This window comes from Haliotis rubra, unplaced genomic scaffold (genome assembly GCF_003918875.1).
Source record: "Haliotis rubra isolate DU_JTF1 unplaced genomic scaffold, ASM391887v1 Scf207, whole genome shotgun sequence".
Classification (NCBI taxonomy): domain Eukaryota; kingdom Metazoa; phylum Mollusca; class Gastropoda; order Lepetellida; family Haliotidae; genus Haliotis; species Haliotis rubra.
In genome coordinates, this window is record NW_025766081.1 from 1,472,044 (window position 1) to 1,496,834 (window position 24,791).

Here is a 24,791-nt window from a genome sequence, read left to right on the forward strand (position 1 = left end):
GATCAGGCCTACACCTATCTTGGAATGCAAGTTCGAGACAAGCTCCAGAATGCCCAGATTCAAGAAAAACTTCGGGGCGAGTATAAATCTCGCTGAAAGAAAATCTGGAGCTCAGAGCTAAATGCTCGAAACAAGGTCAAAGCCACCAATACTTTTGCTGTGCCAGTCCTCTCCTATTCCTTTGGAGTAGTTGATTGGACAAAACAAGACATCCAGAGTCTTGACCGCCTGACCAGAAGGATCATGTCTGATAACAGAGCCCACCACCCTTGTTCCTCTCTCAATCGTTTATATATGCCAATCAATTCTAGAGGTCGGGGTTTGATTAATGTGGAGGCTCTTCATGATAGAATTGTATTGTGTACTTTTGCACATATTTATTTATCGGATGATCCTCTGGTGATGCATGTCAAGACTCACGATGAAAGCAAGGAATTACACAGCTATCTTAAACGTGCCAAGGTTGTTGGACAAAATCTGAAATTTGATGCTGATTTTGTTGATGGCGATGTACTGCTGAACAGAACAGCGATGTGAGTAAACCAGGTGAAGTCATTCACCAAGTGTGCCCAGAGTCGGTCATTTGTGGAGAAGCTTTCTGCATTGTGTGTACATGCAGTGTGTGGAACAGAATAGCAATCCCACCGACTCCTTCGCCTGGATGAAGTCGGCTGGTCTTAAATGTGAAACTGAGGGCTTCCTTTATGCTGCTCAGGACCAGTCACTTCCCACTCGTAATCGCCAAAATGTGATTCTTAAAGAAAATATCAATATGAAATGCCGACTATGAAATGAATTTACGGAGACTGTCCAACACCATGTCAGTGGATACCCTTCCTTGGTACAAACAGCATATCTTAAGAGACATGATGGCATGGCTCGCTGCTTCTACTATCGTCTTCGCCATTCCTGTGGCTTTGATACCGAGGTCCATCCATGGTACGACCCTGAACATGTCCAGGGCGTGATGGCAAATGATGCTTTTAAACTTTTGTGGAATAGGCCTATATACAGCTTCATACGAATTCCTGCCAACAAACCTGATTTTGTCATTTTTGATAAAGCCAATGAATGTATTATATCATTGAATTGTTCTGTCCCTTTTGACAGCAACGTGATTGGCAAGATTCAGTAAAAAGCATGATAAATATGCGGACCTCGCCTTTGAAATGTCTCGCTTGCATCCCAAGTACACTGTCGTCAGGCTCCCCATTGGTCTCGGTGCCCTTGGTTTGTGAGATCAGGAGAGTGCCCGGGTTCCCCACCGGGAGTACAACCCTTCTGACACTCTGAGTAATGCAGAAGGCTGCAGTGTTGGGGAGCCTTCATATTCTCCGGAAAGTTCTTGGTGGGTTCGACTAGGCAGCGTTTCCTGGGAGAAGTCCCATTCGCTGTCTGGGCTGCGTGTAGTCAGGCGGCAAGGGCCCCGAGCTGATGATGAGCCTTACCAGCCTGACTGTGCCAGGATCACCCGAACCCTCTCTGCTGCATATTATCTTTAATCTGTAAAACATAATAATAATAATCATCATCATCATAATAATTATGATAAAAAGAAGCCACCCGCACGTCTTTTCTCTCCTTGCTTTATAAACCGACTGATCGTAATGGAACATGCAACGTATATTTTATTGCATTGTACGGACGTTTCGATGTACATTCTCACATAGTCCCATTTACATCTCACAAACATCATCATCATCATCATCATCATCATCAGTTTCTAGACTAATTCTGGGACTTCAATTTCACTGGGCGGTGGAAGATGAGATTAAATAAGTACTGTAATGTGTGAAAAGGTAAGTACTGTAATGTGTGAAATAGAGAATAATTTTAAACGTTTGTATCAAAAAATGCAACTAAAGGTATAACCAAGGAAATTCATAATTTGGATTTTAGAAAGAAAGAAAAGGAAATGTTTGGTAGGGCTGGCTATCGATATGAATCATAGAGATCGATAATCGTTAGCTAAATATCGGTCGATTATCGATAAAACACTTTGAGCCAAAATGCAAAACTATGTCTAAAAGAAATAAATGTATCTCACATCACTCGTGTGTGGTGACATGTTTTTGCATGGATTATTAACAAAACAGACTCCTGAACATAATTTAGAACCAGACCATGAATGAAGTCCTGAATGTGTATATCGTGTGAGAAATTTAAAAAAAATTCTATTCCAGAAGTTATTGTACGATATTATCGATAACACAATTTTCATATCGATAATCATTAAAAATGTTTCCTGTCGATGATATTTCCGATTATCTATCAGTTAGCCTGCCCTTATGGTTTGAAATGTAAGTGTCATCTAAAAATAATTAAAAACAAATACAATTTGTACCTAATAAGGATTGATAATGCAGATTGGATAGGTTGAATTGATATTTGTTTCTCGGAGTATAAAAAAAAGCAAAAGGGGATATATTTTAAGCTTAAATGAACAAGTTGGGCTGGGAGGCAATGAGAGGGTTGTGTGGTGGAAGCGGATGTTCTGAGATTGATACGGGTGTTGCTGGCCTTCATACTTCCTTGGCAACGCAAAGACGTGATATGGATACGTGCATGAATATTCACACATATATATGGAAACGTCCGTAAAATGCAAAAAGGAGATATTGTTTGTTGAAATACGAGCAGTCGGTTGATACAGCAAGGAGAGGGGAAAACGTGCGTTTGATGTCTTCGACTACTAGTACTAGTACCAGTTCTACTAGTACTACTACTGCTACTACTACTACTACTACTACTACTCACCCGTGAAGATCCGGGTTAGAACTGCTCTTCAGTAGCCTGTGAGAGGCGACTAACGGGATCGGGAGGTCAGACTCGCTGACTCGGGTGACACATGTCATCGTATCCCAATACGATGGAATGCTCATGCTGTTGATCACTAGATCGTGTGGTCCAGACTCGCTTATTTACGGACCTCCGCCATATAGCTGGAATATTGCTGAGTGCGGCGTTAAACAACAAACCAACAACCTACTACTACTACTACTACTACTACTACTACTTCTGCTTCTAATACGGCATTGTCATAGTCATCAGCATCTGAAACAATCTGTTAACATGGACAGATTATGCACTGTTCAGAATACATGTTAACAGCTCATATCATGTTTCTCAGTTTCAAGAAATGATATAGTGTAGTACTCGAACGACGCCGTAAAACTCTAAGCGTACAGTTCGATCCCGATCTGTATTGGGAATAAGTTACTCACAAGTGATGATATTGAAAATAATTGACATACAATAATTCAAGAAATGAACTTTTAACCTTACCTCCGATCCACTGAGCAATAGTTTGCATCCAGTTGTGATTTCCTTCAATAAGCCAGAACAATGAAATTTTATTTGTTTTATTACTCAACACCGAACAACCTGTATGCCTGACATACATAATAATAGAGCACTAATAAATGGTAGTGTTGTGTTAAATGTTTGTAAAAAAAGTTCCACTTATAACTGGTGCCATTCGTAGTTCCAAGGTTGTTTGAAACCGTCAAAATGTGCCTCATCTCTTTAGCTGTGCAGGCATCTATATGTATGTGGGCATCCATTCCTAAAATAATGTTTTGAAGTTCTTCATGCATGACGAGGATCCTGGTAACATGCGGTAAAATACGAAAGGATTGCTGGAGTATCTAACAATTATGACACATTTTGAAACATGAATGAATGGCTGCGATCTACTTGGGTCAATAATCTGTAAGTATTTAAATTATTTGCGAATCCTAGCTATACGTATTGGCATTTCTCTTATTTCAACTACAACAGTCTTGAGAGAAGAAAATCTAGCATGCATGTACATATGTAGTTCTTCTCAGCTATGATATAGTTTAGTGTCCGAACAGAATGTCTAAATGTACCTTATTATCATGTTATTATTATTCGAACAGCCGTACTCTTTTGTGTCGAATGGGACTCGAATTCAAACTTATTTGTATCCTTTCTAAATGGTTGTGCGTATAGGACGCAATGTGTCTCCGCTTGAATGCTTCATAATGGTAAGATCCTACCGCTGCAGGCGTGTTATCGTAACGCTTCGCTGAATGCTGAACGCATAATATTCTACAGCGACTGTCGACAGTCTGGTCATTACTGTCGACATTGAAAAAGTGGCCTGACAAGTCAGCTAACGTTTTCCGTCGCGGCGGGCCAGGTAGACAGGTTACGGGATATGTTTACCTGGAGGTTGTTGCAAAATACCGAGAGAAGATTATGATAGCATGCATTTGACAACATGGCCACGTATGGCAGTTTATGGTGGCCTGTTATCTTACTAGTACAAACTATCGGGACAACAGGTAAGATAAATTCATTTGTTGTTAATCCAGAGTGACAGTCTTAGTGACCTCGTTAATAGGACGTGTTCCCTGAGAGTGGAAATAGGTGGCTCGGTGCCCTTTCCTTGATGTGCTCATACCAAAGACGTTAAATGATATTACTTGTTTTACTCAACGTTACGCACGACATTAAGGAGATAACACGTGTCGGTCTTTGCCAATGTAATGTGTGGATTGTCCGTGTTGAAGAGGGACAGACACCTTGACCTAATGGCATTAGACCGGTCAAGTACGGTCAATCACACACGCACACATGTACACACGCACACACTCACACACGATCATGCAAGCAGGCAAATATTGAATGTGACATGTAACTCTTTTATACCTCACCAATCCATGACTCACATGTATTGATCTCTTTAATGTGACACGATTATATGGCCTGCCTATGTCACACAGCTTATTGCTTCGTGCAGTTGTTTTGTACTAAAACGTTCGTAGCGCTACGATATTCGTAAGCCTGTGGCAAACTATAGTTACGACAGGTCGTAACGTTACGAACGCTTTGTGGATTGAATACACAGTGTTCCTTCACAAAGTGGTCAAATGCAACTTGTGTTGTAGTTGGGATTTCATTTTCGCACTTCAGTAAAGATTCTAGTATTTTTTGGGTTGTGTCCAATCCGGGATTCGAACCCACATTCTCAGAGTCAGACACCTAATCGCCAGCACACAAAGTCAGTGCTCTAACCCAGTCACCCGCCTGCAGACAGCCATAATATTATTTTTTCCAGCCATCATTGCTAATTAATCCCATCTATCGGCTATGTATTTCTTTTTTCGTCTTTTGAAGTTACATTTTCCATCTATTGTTAACATTCAAAGGCAAAATGTGCATCAACATTCATAGTTATTGTTGTAAATGTATCAGCAACACATGCATATGTACATATACAAACACATATGCAAGTACATATACACACACATATACATGTACATATACGCATACATATATTGTTATCATATATACACACATATACATATACACACATATGTTTATACATAGACACACACACACACACACATACACACAAATACACATATACATACATGCACATATAAATATAATGCATTCAATTTTTAGGAATCCGTGTAGAGGATTCCTAAACAGTAAATGGAAAGAAGACCAGAAGGCATGAAAGCTTGTAATATTACAATTTGAATATGAAATAAACTTTGAGGTTTCGTAATATCTTACTATTTCCTTTTGAAAGGTTAAAAAGCTTGGTTTATTCATTTTTCCATTAAATTTGTAAAGTAGAGATTTTGTTATCATGACAACAACATTCAACGGATTATTATGTTTACCCTTTAAGCGAGACAATATATGTTCTTCAATGAAGGTGATTCTGCCTTCTGTATAATTTCCAATCCATTCTAATAGCTTTTCCCATATATCAACAGAATATAAACATTTGCATTAGATATGTGAAATTGTTTCATCTGCTTCCTTACATAGGTACAAGCTGCTGATGATACATAACCAATCTTAAATAGATAACTGTTTGTACTAAGGATGTTGTGTAAATCTTTCAACTGAAACAACCTTAATTCACTTTTTGTGGAGTACATCTTTTTACCATCAAACATTTATCCATTCTGAATCAGTGTTATGTTTTCTGTAGGTAACCTTCCCACTTAGTGTAGGTCTTAAGTTTGTACTATTAGGCTCATGCGGAATTTTATAAAGTACCTTATATCCAGATTTATTATGTATTTTTGAGATGTTGAATATCAATATTGGTCCTTGAGAAATCTCACTGAATGATTCTTATTGATATTTTGTAAATAACTCATCATAGCTTGTTTAATCCCTTGATAGGTCACGAAATCGGTTCTAATTTTATATTTTGTAACAAATTCATTAAACTCATATATTTTACCATGTTCATTAATAAAATCATTCAGAAATGTTATATCCATTTTATGCCACTGTGCAATATATTATGGGCTTACCATCAATTTGGGGGGAATTGTTATACCAAACTGATTTGCTCATAATGTCTTCAATAGTAGTTCAAAAACCAAAACTTCAAAACAGTTCAGGTATAAGCTCTATAACAGCAGCCGTAAAACTGTTAACATCGGTGTTACATTCATTCACATTCACTTTGATCTTCGCGACTTATCTCAGAGCCAAATATGTTATTATTCCTACATTTCCGTGCCGAGTTAGAAGTTTAACAAATTAAAAACGGAAGAAGTAATATTGATGCCTTAATAGACATAGCCATGGCAATAATAGATCAAGTAGCAGTTACAACACTTTATCATGTGTTTGCTCAACGAGTTTCCTTATGCAGTACGTCTACGGGAAGTTACAAACGAGATATGCATTTAGAACATGCTCACGGCTGTTGTCTGCCGTTCCGCACTGCACTACACCATATTTTAACAGTGCAAGTAGCTGACAGTGTCACTGAAGTAAACACGTCTTTAATTGCTGTGCAAATATTGCATGAATGCCTTGAACAATTTAAAAAGCGGCGTTATTGTGAAATAAGCACTGAATAAACGTATGACGTCAGTCGGATTGAGCTGCGCAGACGGCTACACAGAGGCGAACGGCTTGACATTTCACAACTGGTATTCTCAACACGTGTTAAGTTTATATAAGCTGCAGGATCATATGTAAATCATATTTTATAAAATGTTAATCGTGTTTACAATCTGTTTTAATATTTTCTATGCAGGTATGGACCTTACTCTCTTAGTATATTTATTGATTGATGTTTGTCTTATAAATAATGTTGTTTTTTTGTTGTTGTTGTTGTTTTTTTTAACTAATAGTTTGCATATAATGTCATTGTTGTTTGCACATGTCTTACATGTTATGTTTTTATGTTCTTTAACTCTGATGTACACAAAATTTCCTTCCGGGCATAATTATTATCTATTATCATCCTTGTGACTGCAATAAGTTACCTATGCAAGTAATGTCAAGGAATGGTTTACGATGCGACTATAACACCTTCTTCACATTAATTAGATATATGCATCAAAGAAACTAAAACTTCAACAGCCAAACCAGACCGTCAATCATCCCTCTCCAACTACCAGAAGTTCCCTACCCATCAGTTGACTACAGTTAAAGATTGTATCCATATATGTGTATGTTATTTTACGCTGTGTCGGTTGCTACAAGAAGGAGAGACATAATGTCTGGACATTTCGAGAGAGTGAATGTCGTTCTAAACCGCTTTAAGCTCGAAACATACAACAGTGGAACAGAATGTTTCTGTTTGACATCAATAGATGTTAATCACAATGCAAGATATAGTTATGACATATTTTATTAACAACTCCAGTGTGTTTTCCCCACAGTGTGATTTCCCATGTGATTTTACGAATGTTGTCACGACTTATTTAGTAAACAGGCTTGAAAATATCAACGTGTGTGAGTGTGCGTATGTGCGTGCGTGTGTGTGTGCGCCTATAGTTGCCGAATGTCTGTCTCACATGTCACATTACATTTCCAGTGTATGGTGTCAATATCACTCTTGTGGCTAACGGAACTCTTCAGACATTATATTACAACCAGTCCGCGTATCCCGTAGGAGAAAGGTTAGTACAAACTACTACTACTACTACTACTACTACTACTACTACTACTACTACTACTACTACTACTACTACTACTACTACTACTACGACTACTCCTAGTACAACTACTACTACTTCTCCTCCTACTACTACTACTACTACTAGTAGTAGTACTACTTCTACTTCTACTTCAACTACTACTACTTTCTCCTACTACTACTACTACTTCTCCTCCTTCTCCTACTACTACTACTACTACTACTAGTAGTACTACTACTACTACTACTTCTACTTCAACTACTACTACTTCTCCTTCTACTACTACTACTACTACTACTACTAGTAGTAGTAGTACTACTTCTACTACTACTACTACTGCATCTCCTACTGCTACTATGCACTCCACAGAATCCATGTCAAAATTACAAATGATATTTTTGTCATCAAAGTTCAGCTACACGAGCAAGGTGCAAGCTGAGCAGAATAATTCCGCACGAGACGTGACTTTGTATATTTCCTTTCTTCAACCGAACGTTATAAAAGATTTAAACTTGCCTCATAGTTTGATTTGGGTTCACACTTTCTCAGTAAATGACACTGTGTATTCACTACAATTGCATTTCATGTGAAAAATGTCAATTTGAAAGTATGATATGCATGTATCATTTCAATGTATGTCCATTTCAATTATGCAGCGGACAAAGAAGCATTATCCTTATACGGACTGAAGATTCAGATAATTCCTTTGTGGAGGTCTCAGTTAACGCTACCGCCAACCTAACCCAGCAGGTCTGCAAGGATGGCAATATAAGGTTTTATTCTGGGGGTAAGTGTTCTCTGAAAAATAACATAGGGCACACAAGAGAGTTTCCTGACATTTTTCTAATGGAGTATAGTCCTACATTATGTATTATTTTACAAGCTGGTTTGTGCATAATTCATATTCGTTTGGGGTCGGTGGGGTAGCATAGTGGTTAAAGCGGAGACCTGGGTTCGATTCCCCAAATGGGTATCCCTCGCCGTGATATTGCTAACAGCGGCGTAAAACTAAATTCATTCACTCGTATTCTTTTGCACACGTTTACTCAACTGAAAGAATAGGTAAAAAAACCTAATAAAGCCTTTTGTGCTCGAGTTTGGACCATTCAATCCAGTGATTGATATTATGGGTATCTATATGGGAGTACTATGACACGCATCCAACTAAGGCGCAGATTCTAACCACCTTTAGGAATTTATGTTGTCTCAAACAGAGATCAAAAGAGGTGGTGGGAAGTCCATTTCAGGTGTCCCCCACCGTGATATTATTATATTGCTGGAATATTGCTAAATGCGGCGTAAAGGTAAACTCACTCACTCACTCAAACAGAGTTCCCTGTACGACCTCATTTAAATAGTCATGACCTAATTGTCAATAATGGTTAGAATATCGACGATTGATCCTCCCTCTTTGGAGATGTGCAAGATATCAGAAAACTACATTATACATTAAGCATGTCGATTAACGAAGAGAACCTTTGAACGTGTGACATGTTATAGATTCAATGACTAGGATTTAGGATTAACACTATTGAATATAACCCGTTTCAGATAACCCCACAAATGAGCTGTATTTGGGGTCTTTTTGTGGATCGCCAACGAAGAGGCGAACACCACAGTTTGTTTCATCACAGGACGCCATGACAGTTGTCATCGAAAATGGCACCGCCATCCTCGCCGACAACATCCTGACGCTGAACTACACCCAGGCTCACAATAAAGGTACTCCAGAAACCACACTTGGATGTAGTTCCCGAAATGGTACCGTCCTCCTTAAACGTCGAGTTTGAAACGAAACCAATCTGTTGAAACGTTGTGGGTTGTATTGTCCTTTAAAAGTATTCCAGTTATATGGCGACGGTCTGTAAATATGGACCAGACAATCCATGGATCAACAGCATGAACATCGATCTACGCACTTGGGAACCGATGACATGTGTCAACCAAGTCAGCGAGCCTGACCACCCGACCTTGTTAGTCACCTCTTACGACAAGCATGGGTTACTGGAGATCAATTCTAACCTGGATCTATATGCTACATGGTTGTTTTATTGACATCTTATGTTGTGTCTTCACGGGTCTGTGGAAAATAGATATATCTTTTCTTCATGGAAGTTAGGTATTGTGCAATTTGTTTCAGTTTGTGACGATTACATAGAATTCTTGGCAATCTTTACACCAGGGTATGTTCGGACTCCTGGCTATCCATCTGGAACACAAAAGTGAGTATGTTTACTTTACCGTTTGTTTCTTATCATGGTGGGGCGGTGGGGTAGCCTAGTGGTTAAAGCGTTGGCTCGTCACGCCGAAGACCCGGGTTCGAATCCCCACATGGGTACATTGTGTGAAGCTCATTTCTGGTGTGCCCCGCCGCGATATTGCTGGAATATTGCTAAAAGCGGCGTAAAACCAAACTCACTCACTCACTCACTCTTATCATGGTAATAGGTTGGAAGGTTGGTTTGGTTGGTTGGTTGGTTGTTTAACGCCGCACTCAGCAATATTCCAGTCATATGGCGGCGGTATGTTAAAAGACGAGTCTACACCAGACAATCCAGTGATCAACAACATCGCTTTACGCAATTGGGATACAATGGCAGGTGTCAATCATGTCAGCGAGCCTGTTTGTAAACAACACATCTCGAGACGAGTAATGTCGACACTTTTAGTTTGTAACTTTGCTATGGCGACATCCATCTCTCATGGCAACAACTGGGTCTTGTCCTTGCATACCCGTGAAGATTCGGGTTAGAATTAATATTCAGTAGCCCATGCTTGTCGTAAGAGGCGACTAACGGGAACGGGTGGTCTGGCTCGCTGACTTGGTTGACACATGTATCGTTTCCCAATTGCGTAGATCGATGTTCATACAGTTGATCACTGGATTGTCTGGTTGGCGTAAAACTAAACTCACTCACTCACCTGTCCTTGCAAAATACTGGACACGCATAATCATCGTCTACAACATAAACAGAATAGACCTTCAAATAGTTTCGTCAGAACCTTGCGACAATTTGATATCAAAACCTTGTTAGTTTATGTTAGACATATAAGATAATCAACTACAGTGTACGGGAAGATTGATATTTATTTCGAAATAATTTTGTTTTCAGTGTTTCCAAATGCTCTTGGGCCGTTTCGGGCCCTCCAACTAACCGTCTTCTCTTGACCTTCAAGTATGCTGACAAATCTGTTACTTCCGACTGCTCACTTACAAACATCAGCGTTGAGACCTATATAGGTTTGTTTTATCGAAACATTGTTTGTGATGTATGAGGATGTCTGTAATTATAACCGTCTACCCCTACAACCCATTAAGCCGTCATGAAACAGAATGATCTGTCCCATTCCTATAGTGTAAGATGTTTGTACAAATGTTTAATGACACATGATTAACAGTTTCCCAGCAATAGCATTGCTATTATAATACCACCATTGTTCTAAATAAAAATATTGTATATTTTACATACGGAGGGAAACAAAAATATATTTAAAAACACAAAGGAGTACCATTCTTTTCTGGGTTTCTTCGCAGGCATTGTATTGCACTGTAGGTGAACATCTGAGACGAAAGTACGGAACACTGCGATGAAGTGGTGGTTCTGTATTTTTTTCTCTCAGTTACTTAGTGTTGTATCTATCAAATAAATTCATCATAGCTACTGCTGAGGACAACGTTCACCCTATAACGTAAACTCCAAAACCCGGGGGGCGGTGGGGTAGTCTAGTGGTTAAAGCGTTGGCTCGTCACGCCGAAGACCCGGGTTCGAATCCCCACATGGATACAATGAGTGGAGCCCATTTCTGGTGTCCCCGCCGTGATATTGCTGGAATATTGCTAAAAGCGGCGTAAAACCAAACTCAGTCAGTCAGTCAGTCCAAAACCCGGCGTCAGCCGTAAATGTCTACAATACTGTAACATAGTGTGGTACTTATTTAGGCTACAGAAGAGAGATCCAGACTTTATGCTTGAAGGAAGAAAAAGCAATAGCCATCTATAAACATTCAATCGTCACCATCTCCCCAAGAGGACTGGAGCACATCAATACCGGAATACAAGTGAAATACGTTGCAGAAGAAGGTAGGTTCAGCTTCTCCTGGCGCGCTGAAGATGTCAAAGAAAAATACCGTTTAACCGTCACAATCTCTTACTAAGGCGGGCGGTGGGGTAGCCTAGTTGTTAAAGCGTTCGCTCGTCACGCTGGAGCCCGGGTTCGATTCCTCACATGGGTACAATATGTGAAGCCCATTTCTGCTGTCCCCGCCGTGATTTTGCTGGAATATTGCTAAAAGCGGCGTAAAACTAAATTCACTCTTACATAGCACTATAACCAAAGGGCATAAAGAGCAAGCCATTCACCCACTTTCCGAAACTGTACCTCAAGGATTCTTTCTGCGCCCGTTGGCTCCAAGCAGGAAGCCTGTTATAAGTATAGAATAGTCGTTATAATGGACAAACATGGATGATGTGCACCTAAATATTTTGATGAAGGATATGTTATTTGTAAGCATTAAATTCGAATCTGGCCTACTGACTTTGTGATGAATGATTCCAGAGGGAGTTTCGATAATAGTCCATGATTCATACCCTTGACAACTCAGGGAGAAACCGGAAGAGATATCTCAGCACGTTACGTATGTTAAAATCGCTTTCTACCGCCATTTCAGAAGACCGATGCTACAATACCCTTCGAATCTCAAACGAATCTGTCGGGGAGATAATGTCTCCAGGATTTCCAACTGGGTATAGAGAGTAAGTTTATTCAATTGTATATTTGATAGCAAAGTGGAAAATTAGTTTAGAGGTTTAGAGCCTCATACTCTCAGAGTCTTAGGATCTGGATAGAGAACGTAATTGTTTTTCTTACACGCAAGTATTAGCTCCCAAACCTCGAGCCTGAAAATCCTACAGGGTATCGAGTATCTGATATTATCAGATGTAGTAAACAATACAACACACAGAGAGAGAGGGAGGGGGTTGAGAGAGAGAGAGAGGAAAGAGAGCGATTGAGAGAGAGAGAGATTGAGAGAGAGAGGGAGAGAGAGAGATTGGGAGAGAAAGATTGAGAGAGAAAGATTGAGAGAGATTGAGAGAGAGATTGGGAGAGAAAGATTGAGAGAGAAAGATTGAGAGAGAAAGATTGAGAGAGATTGAGAGAGAGATTGAGAGAGAGAGAGATTGAGAGAGAGAGGATTGAGAGAGAGATTGGGAGAGAGAGATTGAGAGAGAAAGATTGAGAGAGAGAGAGTGAGAGATTGTGGATGTTTGACGAGGAGTATGCCTGGTCGAGTCCGTGATTGTCTTGAGAACAGAGAAGGATTCATAATCAGTAATGACTTTTCATGCCGGATTCATGACCTTTCCGGGTAAATGAACTGATCAACGATGATGTACGCTTTAGCCAATTATCAAACAAAATCTGTGGTTATTTGACGCTAAACGACTGATGCAAATCCCCGTCAGATGTCCCTGTTACACAGATAGATCATGAACTATTTATCTCATTAAAGATATTAAATATTATCTGTCGAGGGTGATACGGTCTGATGTACGCCTCTTTGTAAGAGTGTCACCCGAGCCGGTAGGCTGATTTATTTTACCGCCATATTAAATGTACAAAATATCATTTTATTTTATTTTGGAGATCGCTACCGGCTATATGACATGTAAACAAAGTTTCTCGACTGCATTTTTAAAATCAGTGAAACATATTCTGACAAGCTTAAAACTGCTATAAAGTTGGTTAATTATGTTTAAGCCGAGTGTGCAAACGATTCAATGAATAAAATAGTTTGAATAATGCAGTAAAAGTGGGTAAAATAAATGTGTAAATACTGAACTCAAAAACAGCTAATCGAACGGCTTTCGAACTCCGTGCACTGCATGGGTGATATTAAATATTGTTAGCGATACAGCTTCTCGGCGGAGAGTTTGGCAGTTACCGTGGCAGCGGGTAATAATGACACGGAAACTGAGGTGATCTACCCATGCTCAATATGACATAATAAATAAAATTATTTTCACAACGTTGTGTTATCAGCTTACAGGAATGCAGGTGGTTCATTACAACAGAAGCCTCTGAAAAGTTGTACATACAACTCAAAGTGCTGGAATCGGACTTAGACGACACCCAGAACTGTTCCAAGGACATTGTACAGATGTATAACCGTGCGTATTATAGATGTATTAAACACTTATGCCATAGGTCTTTGCTATTGAAATCTTGTTTTAATCGGATTAAATTGCATTTGAATACGAAGAAATATATGCATATAATGTTCTATGGCTAGCTGAAATCATCGATAATCGGAAATATTGTCAATAGAAAAATATCAGTAGTTATCAATTGATATGAAGATTGTGCTTGTCGATAATATCGTACATTAGATTGTGTGATAGAAAAAAAGTTAGGACTTTATTCATGGTTAGCTTCAAAAGTATGTTCAGAACGCTGTTTTGTTGATAATCACAATGCCAAAATGATGCAAAAACATGTCACCACGTTTACCAGTGATGTGAAATATATTCATTTGTTTAAGACAATTTGTTTGCTCAAGTTACGTCTCAGCTTTTTATCGATAATCGATCGATATTTAATTAACAATTATCGATATCTATGATCTCTATCGATAGCCAGCCCTACATTGTTGTAACTACAAGTGTCTGCGCCTAATTTCAATAGCACGACTTTAGAAATGTCGGATGTCTCCTAGTGGTCAAAGCATTGACTCCTGACATCTAAGATCCGGGTGAGAATTCAGTGATCCTCGTCTTTGCCAGGCACTAACTAGCCTCAATTATCTCCTGAGACAGATTCTAGACTGGAGTATTGCTAAACGTTATGAACACTCACTTAGTAATATGATGTGTCAGCGTATTGCATTCTAAATTACTTTTGACATTATCAATATGCAGATAAAATTTATTTTACAGCTGCTAATTACAAGATAATTGGATCTTGGTGTGGAAGAAGCACACCTACGTTCCAGTTTTTTGTCACAACATTGGTGGTGGTGTACAGGACAGGCACCGAACATTCCCGCAAGCACACAGGATTCAAACTCAGATATGACATCGTGGAAGGTTTGTTTGTACAAATGAATTAAACAAATTAGTGAGTGAGTGAGTTAATATTTAACCTCACATCGGCAATATCTCAGCCATATCGTGACGTAAACAATTTATATAATACAAAAATGATAACATTGTGAAGAGTTAAACCTGTCGAGGATGGACAGTAAACATTCTAGAGTATCACAGATATGAATTTAAAACTAGCATGTAAAACTAACACAGTAGGGCAATATAATGTATTAATACTGTAAACTGTAATTAACAGATGGCATGTGTGACCAACAGCTGACTGCCTCCGGTATCAAACAGATCCTGAAATCTGATAATTATCCTAACCCGTTCCCAAGGTGAGTAGCATTCTTTGTGTTTGATATTTCGTGTTTCACCACCAGTTCATTTAATTACTAATGCATATATTTACCAAGGCAGCTTGCGAAACACACACATGAGTGACTGCTGGTTTGAGCTTGTATCATGATGATGATGATTAATTGTCAACGACAGATGCTACTAATGGGATCAGGTGGTCAGGCTCGCTGGCTTGGTTTATGCACGTCATCGTATCCGGAAAGATTAGATAGATGTTCATTATGTTAATCATTAGATTGTCTGCTCCAGTCTTAATCATTTGATATACCTGAAATATTGCTGAGTTCTGCGGCAAACGGAGATCAAGAAATGATGTGAAAATGTACCTGCATTGTAGTTGCTGAGAGTACAATGTACCTGTATGGTGGCTTGTGAGAGTACAATGTACCTGCTGGGTGATTGATGAGAGTACAATGTATCTGTATGGTGACTGATGAGAGTACAATGTACCTGTATGGTGATTGATGAGTGTACAATGTACCTGTATGGTGATTGATGAGAGTACAGTGTACCTGTATGGTGATTGATGAGAGTACAATGTACCTGGATGGTGATTGATGAGTGTACAATGTACCTGCTGGGTGATTGATGAGAGTACAGTGTACCTGTATGGTGATTGATGAGAGTACAGTGTACCTGTATGGTGATTGATGGGAGTACAGTGTACCTGTATGGTGATTGATGAGAGTACAATGTACCTGGATGGTGATTGATTGATGAGTGTACAGTGTACCCTGATGTGAGTACAATGTACAGGTACCTGCATGGTGATTGATGAGTGTACAATGTACCTGCATTGTAGTTGTTGAGAGTACAGTGTACCTGTATGGTGGCTTGTGAGAGTACAATGTACCTGCTGGGTGATTGATGACAGTACAATGTATCTGTATGGTGATTGATGAGAGTACAATGTACCTGTATGGTGATTGATGAGTGTACAATGTACCTGTATGGTGATTGATGAGAGTACAGTGTACCTGTATGGTGATTGATGAGAGTACAATGTACCTGGATGGTGATTGATGAGAGTACAATGTACCTGGATGGTGATTGATGAGTGTACAATGTACCTGCTGGGTGATTGATGAGAGTACAGTGTACCTGTATGGTGCTTGATGAGAGTACAATGTATCTGTATGGTGATTGATGAGAGTACAATGTATCTGTAAGGTGATAGATGAGTGTACAATGTACCTGCATGGTGATTGATGAGAGTACAATGTATCTGTATGGTGATTGATGAGAGTACAGTGTACCTGTATGGTGATTGATGAGAGTACAGTGTACCTGTATGGTGGTTGATGAGAGTACAATGTATCTGTATGGTGATAGATGAGTGTACAATGTACGCACATGGTGATTGATGAGAGTACAATGTATCTGTATGGTGATTGATGAGAGTACAGTGTACCTGTATGGTGATTGATGAGAGTACAGTGTACCTGTATGGTGATTGATGAGAGTACAGTGTACCTGTATGGTGGTTGATGAGAGTACAATGTACCTGTATGGTGATTGATGAGTGTACAATGTACCTGTATGGTGATTGATGAGTGTACAATGTACCTGTATGGTGGTTGATGAGAGTACAATGTACCTGTATGGTGATTGATGAGTGTACAATGTACCTGTATGGTGATTGATGAAAGTACAGTGTACCTGTATGGTGATTGATGAGAGGACAGTGTACCTGTATGGTGGTTGATGAGAGTACAATGTATCTGTATGGTGATAGATGAGTGTACAATGTACCCGCATGGTGATTGATGAGAGTACAATGTATCTGTATGGTGATTGATGAGAGTACAGTGTACCTGTATGGTGATTGATGAGAGTACAGTGTACCTGTATGGTGGTTGATGAGAGTACAATGTACCTGTATGGTGATTGATGAGTGTACAATGTACCTGTATGGTGATTGATGAGTGTACAATGTACCTGTATGGTGATTGATGAGAGTACAATGTACCTGGATGGTGATTGATGAGTGTACAATGTACCTGTATGGTGGTTGCTGAGAGTGCAGTGTACCTGCATGGTGCTTGATGAGAGTACAGTGTACCTGGATGGTAACTGATGAGAGTGCAGTGTACCTGCATGGTGATTGATGAGAGTACAATGTACCTGGATGGTGACTGATGAGTGTACAATGTACCTGTATGGTGATTGATGAGAGTACAATGTACCTGTATGGTGACTGATGAGTGTACAATGTACCTGTATGGTGATTGATGAGAGTACAATGTACCTGGATGGTGACTGATGAGTGTACAGTGTACCTGTATGGTAATTGATGAGAGTACAATTTACCTGCACGGTAATTGATAAGAGTACAATGTACCTGCATGCTGATTGATAAGAGTACAATGTACCTGCATGGTGATTGATGAGAGTACAATGTACCTGTATGGTGACTGATGAGTGTAAAATGTACCTGTATGGTGATTGATGAGAGTACAATGTACCTGTATGGTGATTGATGAGTGTACAATGTACCTGTATGGTGATTGATGAGAGTACAGTGTACCTGCATGGTGGTTGATGAGAGTACAATTTACCTGCATGGTGATTGATGAGAGTACAGTGTACCTGTATGGTGGCTGATGAGAGTACAATGTACCTGCATGGTGATTGATGGGAGTAAAATGTACCTGCATGGTGATTGATGAGAATACAATTTACCTACATGGTGGTTGATGAGAGTACAATGTACCTGTATGGTGATTGATGAGAGTACAATGTACCTGCATGGTGATTGATGAGAGTACAATTTACCTGCATGGTGGTTGATGAGAGTACAGTGTACCTGTATGGTGGTTGATGAGAGTACAATTTACCTGTATGGTGATTGATGAGAGTACAGTGTACCTGTATGGTGGTTGATGAGAGTACAATGTATCTGTATGGTGATTGATGAGAGTACAGTGTACCTGTATGGTGATTGATGGGAGTACAGTGTACCTGTATGGTGGTTGATGAGAGTACAATGTACCTGTATGGTGATTGATGAGTGTACAATGTACCTGTATGGTGATTGATGAGTGTACAATGTACCTGTATGGTGATTGATGAGAGTACAATGTACCTGGATGGTGATTGATGAGTGTACAATGTACCTGTATGGTGGTTGATTATAGTACAATGTACCTGTATGGTGGTTGATAAGAGTACACGTACAGTGTACCTGTATGGTGCTTGATGAGAGTACAATGTACCTGTATGGTGATTGATGAGAGTACAATGTACCTGTATGGTGGTTGATGAGAGTACAATGTACCTGTATGGTGATTGATGAGAGTACAATGTACCTGTATGGTGGTTGATTATAGTACAATGTACCTGTATGGTGGTTGATGAGAGTACAGTGTACCTGTATGGTGCTTGATGAGAGTACAATGTACCTGCATGGTTCTTGATGAGAGTACAATGTACCTGTATGGTGGTTGATTATAGTACAATGTACCTGTATGGTGATTGATGAGAGTACATTGTACCTGCATGGTGATTGATGAGAGTACAATGTACCTGTATGGTGGTTGATTATAGTACAATGTACCTGTATGGTGGTTGATTATAGTACAATGTACCTGCGTGGTGGTTGTTGAGAGTACAAAGTACCTGCATGGTAGTTGTTGAGATTACAATGTACCTGCAGGATGATCGATGATAGTACAATGTTTATGTATGGTGGTTGATGAGAGTACAATTTACCTGTATGGTGGTTGATGTGTGTACAGTGTATCGGTATGGTTCTTGATGAGAGTACAATGTACCTGCATGGTGCTTGTTGAAAGTAATGTTTCTGTATGGTGGTTGATGAGAGTACAATCTGCGTGCATGGGGATTGATGAGTGAGTGAGTGAGTTTAGTTTTACTCCGCCTGTAGCAATATTCCAGCAATTTCACGGCGGGGGGACACCAGAAATGAGCTTCACACATTGTGCCCATGTGGGGAATCGAACCCAGGTCTGAACCACTAGGCTACCCCACCGCCCCTGGTGATTGATGAGGGAACAGTGCGCTTACATGGTGATTGATAAGGGGACGGTGTACCTGTATGTTGATTGATGAGAGTACAATGTCCTTGTATGATGATTGATGGGAGTAAAATGTACCTGCATGGCGATTGATGAGAATCACATGTACCTGTGTGGTGATTGATAAGGGGACGGTGTACCTGTATGTTGATTGATGAGAGTACAATGTACCTTGATGTTGATTGATTGGAGTAAAATGCACCTGCATGTCGATTGATGAGAATCACATGTACCTGTGTGGTGATTGCTTATGCATGAATGGAACTACGCGTTTAAATGATAATGTTGTTATGGATTTAAATGGTGATGTGAAATAGTGTCCACTTGGTCATGATGACCTGAGAATGTACCCACAAAGTAACTGATGTCAGAAAGACAGTATCCTCCTTGATTGATAATGAGATAATAAGTCAACATGGATGATGATGCAGAAAAAAAACTACAATGTGATTATCGGTGTGATTCTGTATCTGTGCAATACTTATAAGCACTGGAACATATATAAACCAAGAGTTTGAAATCCTCGATCCGGACGGATCATCATGCCTTTCGAAGGAGTATGAATGACGCTGATGAAGTGTACGAAGTGGTGCAGGGTCTTTGATTGACTGAAAATGAATCTATTGGTGATGAAAATGTTATCATATCGACATGATGATAGGCCTGATCTGTGGTTTGTTCAACATGATGGTGAACCGCAGAGTTCGAACTGATGCGCATGGTAGTTAATTATGGGAAGATAAAGCTGCGTGGAATCGCATTCACATGGTCAGAGCCTCAGGGCCTGGACTATGGTTTGGTTAACATGATGGGGACTGGCATGCGCATGCTCCTTGTATGTAGGAAGTAATGAGAATGGTATCATATCAACATGCTAGCGGACCCGTGAAGATCCGGTTTAGAATTGATCTTCAGCAACCCGTGCTTGTCGTAAGAGGCGACTAACGGGATCGGGTGATCAGGTTCGCTGACTGGGTTGACACATGTCATCGTATCCCAGTTGCGTAGATCGATGTTCATGGTGTTGATCACTGGGTTGTCTGGTCCAGAATCGATTATTTCCAGACCGCCGCCATAAAGCTGGAATATTGCTGAATGCGGCTAAAACAAAACTCACAGACTCACTCACGTGCTAGAGTCGACCAGGACCTGATGGTTTGATCAATATCGTGGTGACTGACAGTGAACATCCAATCACCGATCGATGAAAATCATCATGTGTGACTTCTGTTGGTAGCTACCAGAGGTGTAAATACGCCATCACCAGCTCCCCCGGACACGCAGTCTATATATCCGTGAAAGCCAGTGACGTTGGCGGCAGCATCCACTGTGTGAAGAGAGTGATCTCGGTCTATGATGGTAATATGTGATTTAGAGCACCCTCGGTTTCAAGCTGAAACTCAAATTCCTTTGAAATGACATGACCAGGAGACATATTTATGCCTTTATTACTTTTACTGAAAGCTCTCATTTTAGACACAATCTGTTTAATAATTTTATAAATCTTTAGGGACTTCTTATGACAATTATACTTTTTTTCTGATGATCTGTGCAATCTTTGATCAATACTATGTCTTAGTGGAAGAATGAATATTCATTAAACATGTGCCTTTTAATCCACAACAAATGTTTTGCTAATGGGATATGCCACAATGAAGTTATTTTCGAAACAGTTTTTCTTCAGTTACAATAACTTTAATTAAAATATATCAAAATATACTAATCATAAGTATTCGTGAGGTGTTATCTTTCACTTCTACAAAACTACATACGACACATGACATTATGGCATTCTCATTTTACAAACTAAAATGTAAATTAGAATAAATGATACTCAGTGACTCCACCATCAGTGAGTTATCTGTGACACATGCTTTTATGTTTTGTGCCCAACGGTTTGTTGAACAGATATGTCGTTTGTTACAATACATTAGTAATATCGTCACCAATCCAGCCACCATAAATCTAACAACTGAACGATAACCTGCCCATTCAGGTCTTGACGAGACGATTCAAAATCGTATTGGAGGTTTCTGCATCCAACAAGACACCATCATACCAAAGTCTATCAAGCCAGATGCTGATTGTCTTTGAAGTCGACGCTAATACAAACAACACAGGCTTTCTTCTGGAATACTGGGAAGGTAAATATAAACAGCGAAGTGGTTGTATTGTATAAGAGATTTTTCAGCAAAACAAACTGCGTTCCACAAAATATTGTAGAAAAGTACAAACTACTCGACAAAATATCTATAAACTATTAACCAAGTCATTGTACATGACAATCAAACTACTCCACAAGGCATTGAACCTGAAGGCATTGAACTATCCGACGGGACAGTGTAGGGGACAACAAACCACTCCCGTATGCACTGTACATGTCAGCACGCTGCCCGACGAGACATAGTAGATGACAACAATCTACACGACAAGACATTGCAAAAGACATCACACTGCTCGACAAGACATTGTACATGACAGCAAACTGCTCGACATGACATATTAGAGGATAACGAACTACACGACAAGACATTGCAAAGACATCACACTGCTCGACAAGACATTGTACATGACAGCAAATTGTTCGAATGACTGCTACACGACAAGACATTGCAAAGACAATACATCGACAAGTTATTGTACATGACAGCAAACTGCTCGACATGACATATTAGAGGACAACGAACTACACGACAAGACATTGCAAAGACAACACACTGCTCGACAAGACATTGTACATGACAGCAAACTGCTCGACATAACATATTAGAGGACAACGAACTACACGACAAGACATTGCAAGAAGACATCACACTGCTCGACAAGACATGGTACAAGGCAGCAAACTGCTCGACGTTACATATTAGAGGATAACGAACTACACGACAAGACATTGCAGAGGATAACACACTGCTCGACAAGACATTGTACAAGACAGCAAACTGCTCGACATAACATATTAGACGACAACGAACTACACTGACAAGACATTGCAAAAGACATCAGACTGCTCGGCATTGTACATGCTAGCAAATCTCACATTGTAGAGGGTAGCAGGCTACTCCACAAGGAATAGTAGAGAACGCCTAACTGCTCGAAAAAAGAACAACGAACTTTCCGACAAGATAGTGTATAGGACAAAAAACAATCTGGAACGATACTGTACAGGACAAAGACAAATGTGAATCAAGACTACTCAGCAAACATGTGACAAACGTTCTCTGCAAGTCATTTTACAGGACAAAAATGGTATGGTATGATATGGTATGGTATGGTATGGTATGGTAATGGTATGGTATGGTATGGTATGGTATATGGTATGGTGGTATGGTATGGTATGATTACCGATATCCCTCTTGCAGTTTAAGTGTAATTTATTTTACTGTCGTATAAAATACTGGCTTGAATTCCCGGAAATGCACAATGACATACTTACTGAGAAAGCCGAGGGAATGAACTGATATTTTATGGATCACACCTATGTATCTATATACTACTCACAATTAGATATGGATCACATGTTAAGAGTGCGGTTAATCCACCTCAAACGTTGGACTTTCATAAAGAGTTAACTCATTTAATGGTTCAGAAATGCATTGAAATTTGACTGTTTGTAATGTTTAATGTTGAAGAGTGCGTTACATTCCAAAATTGCATTTCATTATGAAAAGGCAAACAATGGCAAACTGGAGACAGAGTGATGTATTTTGATGTTATCCATTTCAAAGTTAATAACGGGTATGATCTCCCCGTGCCTGAATGACAGCTTGGCATCGACTGTTCATGCTGTCAATAAGAACCCGGATGCTTGCCATTGGAAGGTTATTCCATTCCTCGACCAGGGCATTTCCGAGTTCTTCTAGAGTCCCGGGTTGTGCCTGACGTCCGGAAACGGCCACCTGCAGCATGTTCCACACATGTTCAATAGCGTGTAGGTGCGGCGATCGCGCGGGCCATTCCATATGGATAATTGTTTCTTGTTCCAGGAACTGGTTCACCACCCTAGCACGATGGGGACGGGCATGTTCGTCCATCAAGATGAACTCTGGCACTAGCGTAGGGTCTCACGTACATACTAAGGATTTCATTCCTGTATCGAACGCCTGTCATCGTGACCCTCATCGTGACATGTAGAGCAGTTTTTCCGTTTCTGCTGATTCCTCCCCAGACCATGATGGATCCTCCCCCATAACGACCGTGTTTGCTAATGTTAGCATCGTTAAACCTTTCCCTTTCTTTCTCCACACCCGTTGCCTTCTGTCAGCAAAGTCCAAACAATACCGTGACTCATCAGTAAAGAGAAATGGTAGCCAGTGTGTCCAAGTGACAAACTAAACGTTCCCGCCTGTGAGGTACGGTTGTCTTGTCGTTGTGCAGTGGACCTTTGAAGACCACCACCATGACGGTGGGCTGCCGTATCAAAAGTTTGATGCCGGTACCACGCTTTGTTAACAACGCTTTAACTGGCGTTTTGTATCATTCGTTACGTTTTGAGAAGACTGATTCAAGCATGCCGATGCATCTCTCTGATTGTTCTGACATCTTTGACGTTGAGGAAGCATTATGAGTGTTAAATGTAATGACAAACGTATTGAAATGTCAAAACCTTCATCAACAATCCACACACAGGTGTGAGCTGACAAACTGACGTTTACATCAAAGTTACAAAGGCGAAGCTGCATGCTCATCTAACGTGCAAATGTGTACATGACACTGCCTAGATGTCCTTTAACAATGTACCGTTAATCAAAGGCAGTAACAAAACTTGCTCACATATGTTCATCAAACTTTCTATGATCCCTATCAAATTGTGAGTAGTATATATTTTCACGCACTATATATTGCTGAGTGTGCTTGTCTCAAATTGATGGCTTATCTGTCTTGGAACTTGGAACTCATTGTGAAAAACGTCATAATTTGTGTGATGTTATCCTTATCAGCAGATACAGCGCTTTGAACACCCACTTAGTGGTTGGATTTAGCGCTATATAGGCTTTCATTATTATTATTATTGTCTAATGCTAACATGACACTGACAGTGTTGTATTCTTGCATTCTAGGTCAGGTTAACATGGCATTAGAAGCATCCGGATATGATAAATCTTTCTTCTTTCCTCCCGGGAAAGGCAATTACTTGAGGTACATGTACGATTTAACCCAAATTACCAATTTTATATTTCTTAGTTGCCAATAAAGTAAGTGTATTGTAGTAGAATATGGAAACACATTTGGAACGACAATGAACAACGTTTTTATTTCTGTATCGATCCAGGATTATCGATCCAGGATGCATTGTTAACACAGTGGTAAACATGTGGAGGACATTTCAAAATTTGATGAATCAGTGACAAATATTATGTCTGGTGCCATTCCCTA

General features: G+C 39.8%; 1 protein-coding gene across 2 annotated transcripts; it reads left to right on the top strand.

Annotated features, from left to right (window-relative positions):
- The first annotated feature begins 4,088 nt into the window (after nt 1-4,088).
- Nucleotides 4,089-24,554, top strand: LOC124276227 (cubilin-like). 2 transcript variants are annotated; one of them, XM_046711897.1, is made up of 14 exons: nt 4,089-4,310; nt 7,832-7,916; nt 8,600-8,721; nt 9,486-9,656; nt 10,075-10,156; nt 11,048-11,175; nt 11,875-12,015; nt 12,603-12,687; nt 13,976-14,103; nt 14,869-15,018; nt 15,275-15,356; nt 20,653-20,774; nt 21,412-21,559; nt 24,476-24,554. In XM_046711897.1, exons 1-13 carry the CDS (start codon nt 4,247-4,249, stop codon nt 21,507-21,509), a joined length of 1,458 nt encoding a protein of 485 aa, XP_046567853.1. In that variant the 5' UTR covers nt 4,089-4,246; the 3' UTR covers nt 21,510-21,559; nt 24,476-24,554. The 2 variants fall into 2 exon arrangements, with proteins under 2 accessions (XP_046567853.1, XP_046567852.1); XM_046711896.1 differs by having other exon boundaries at nt 4,090-4,310; nt 8,591-8,721.
- The last annotated feature ends 237 nt before the right edge of the window (nt 24,555-24,791 follow it).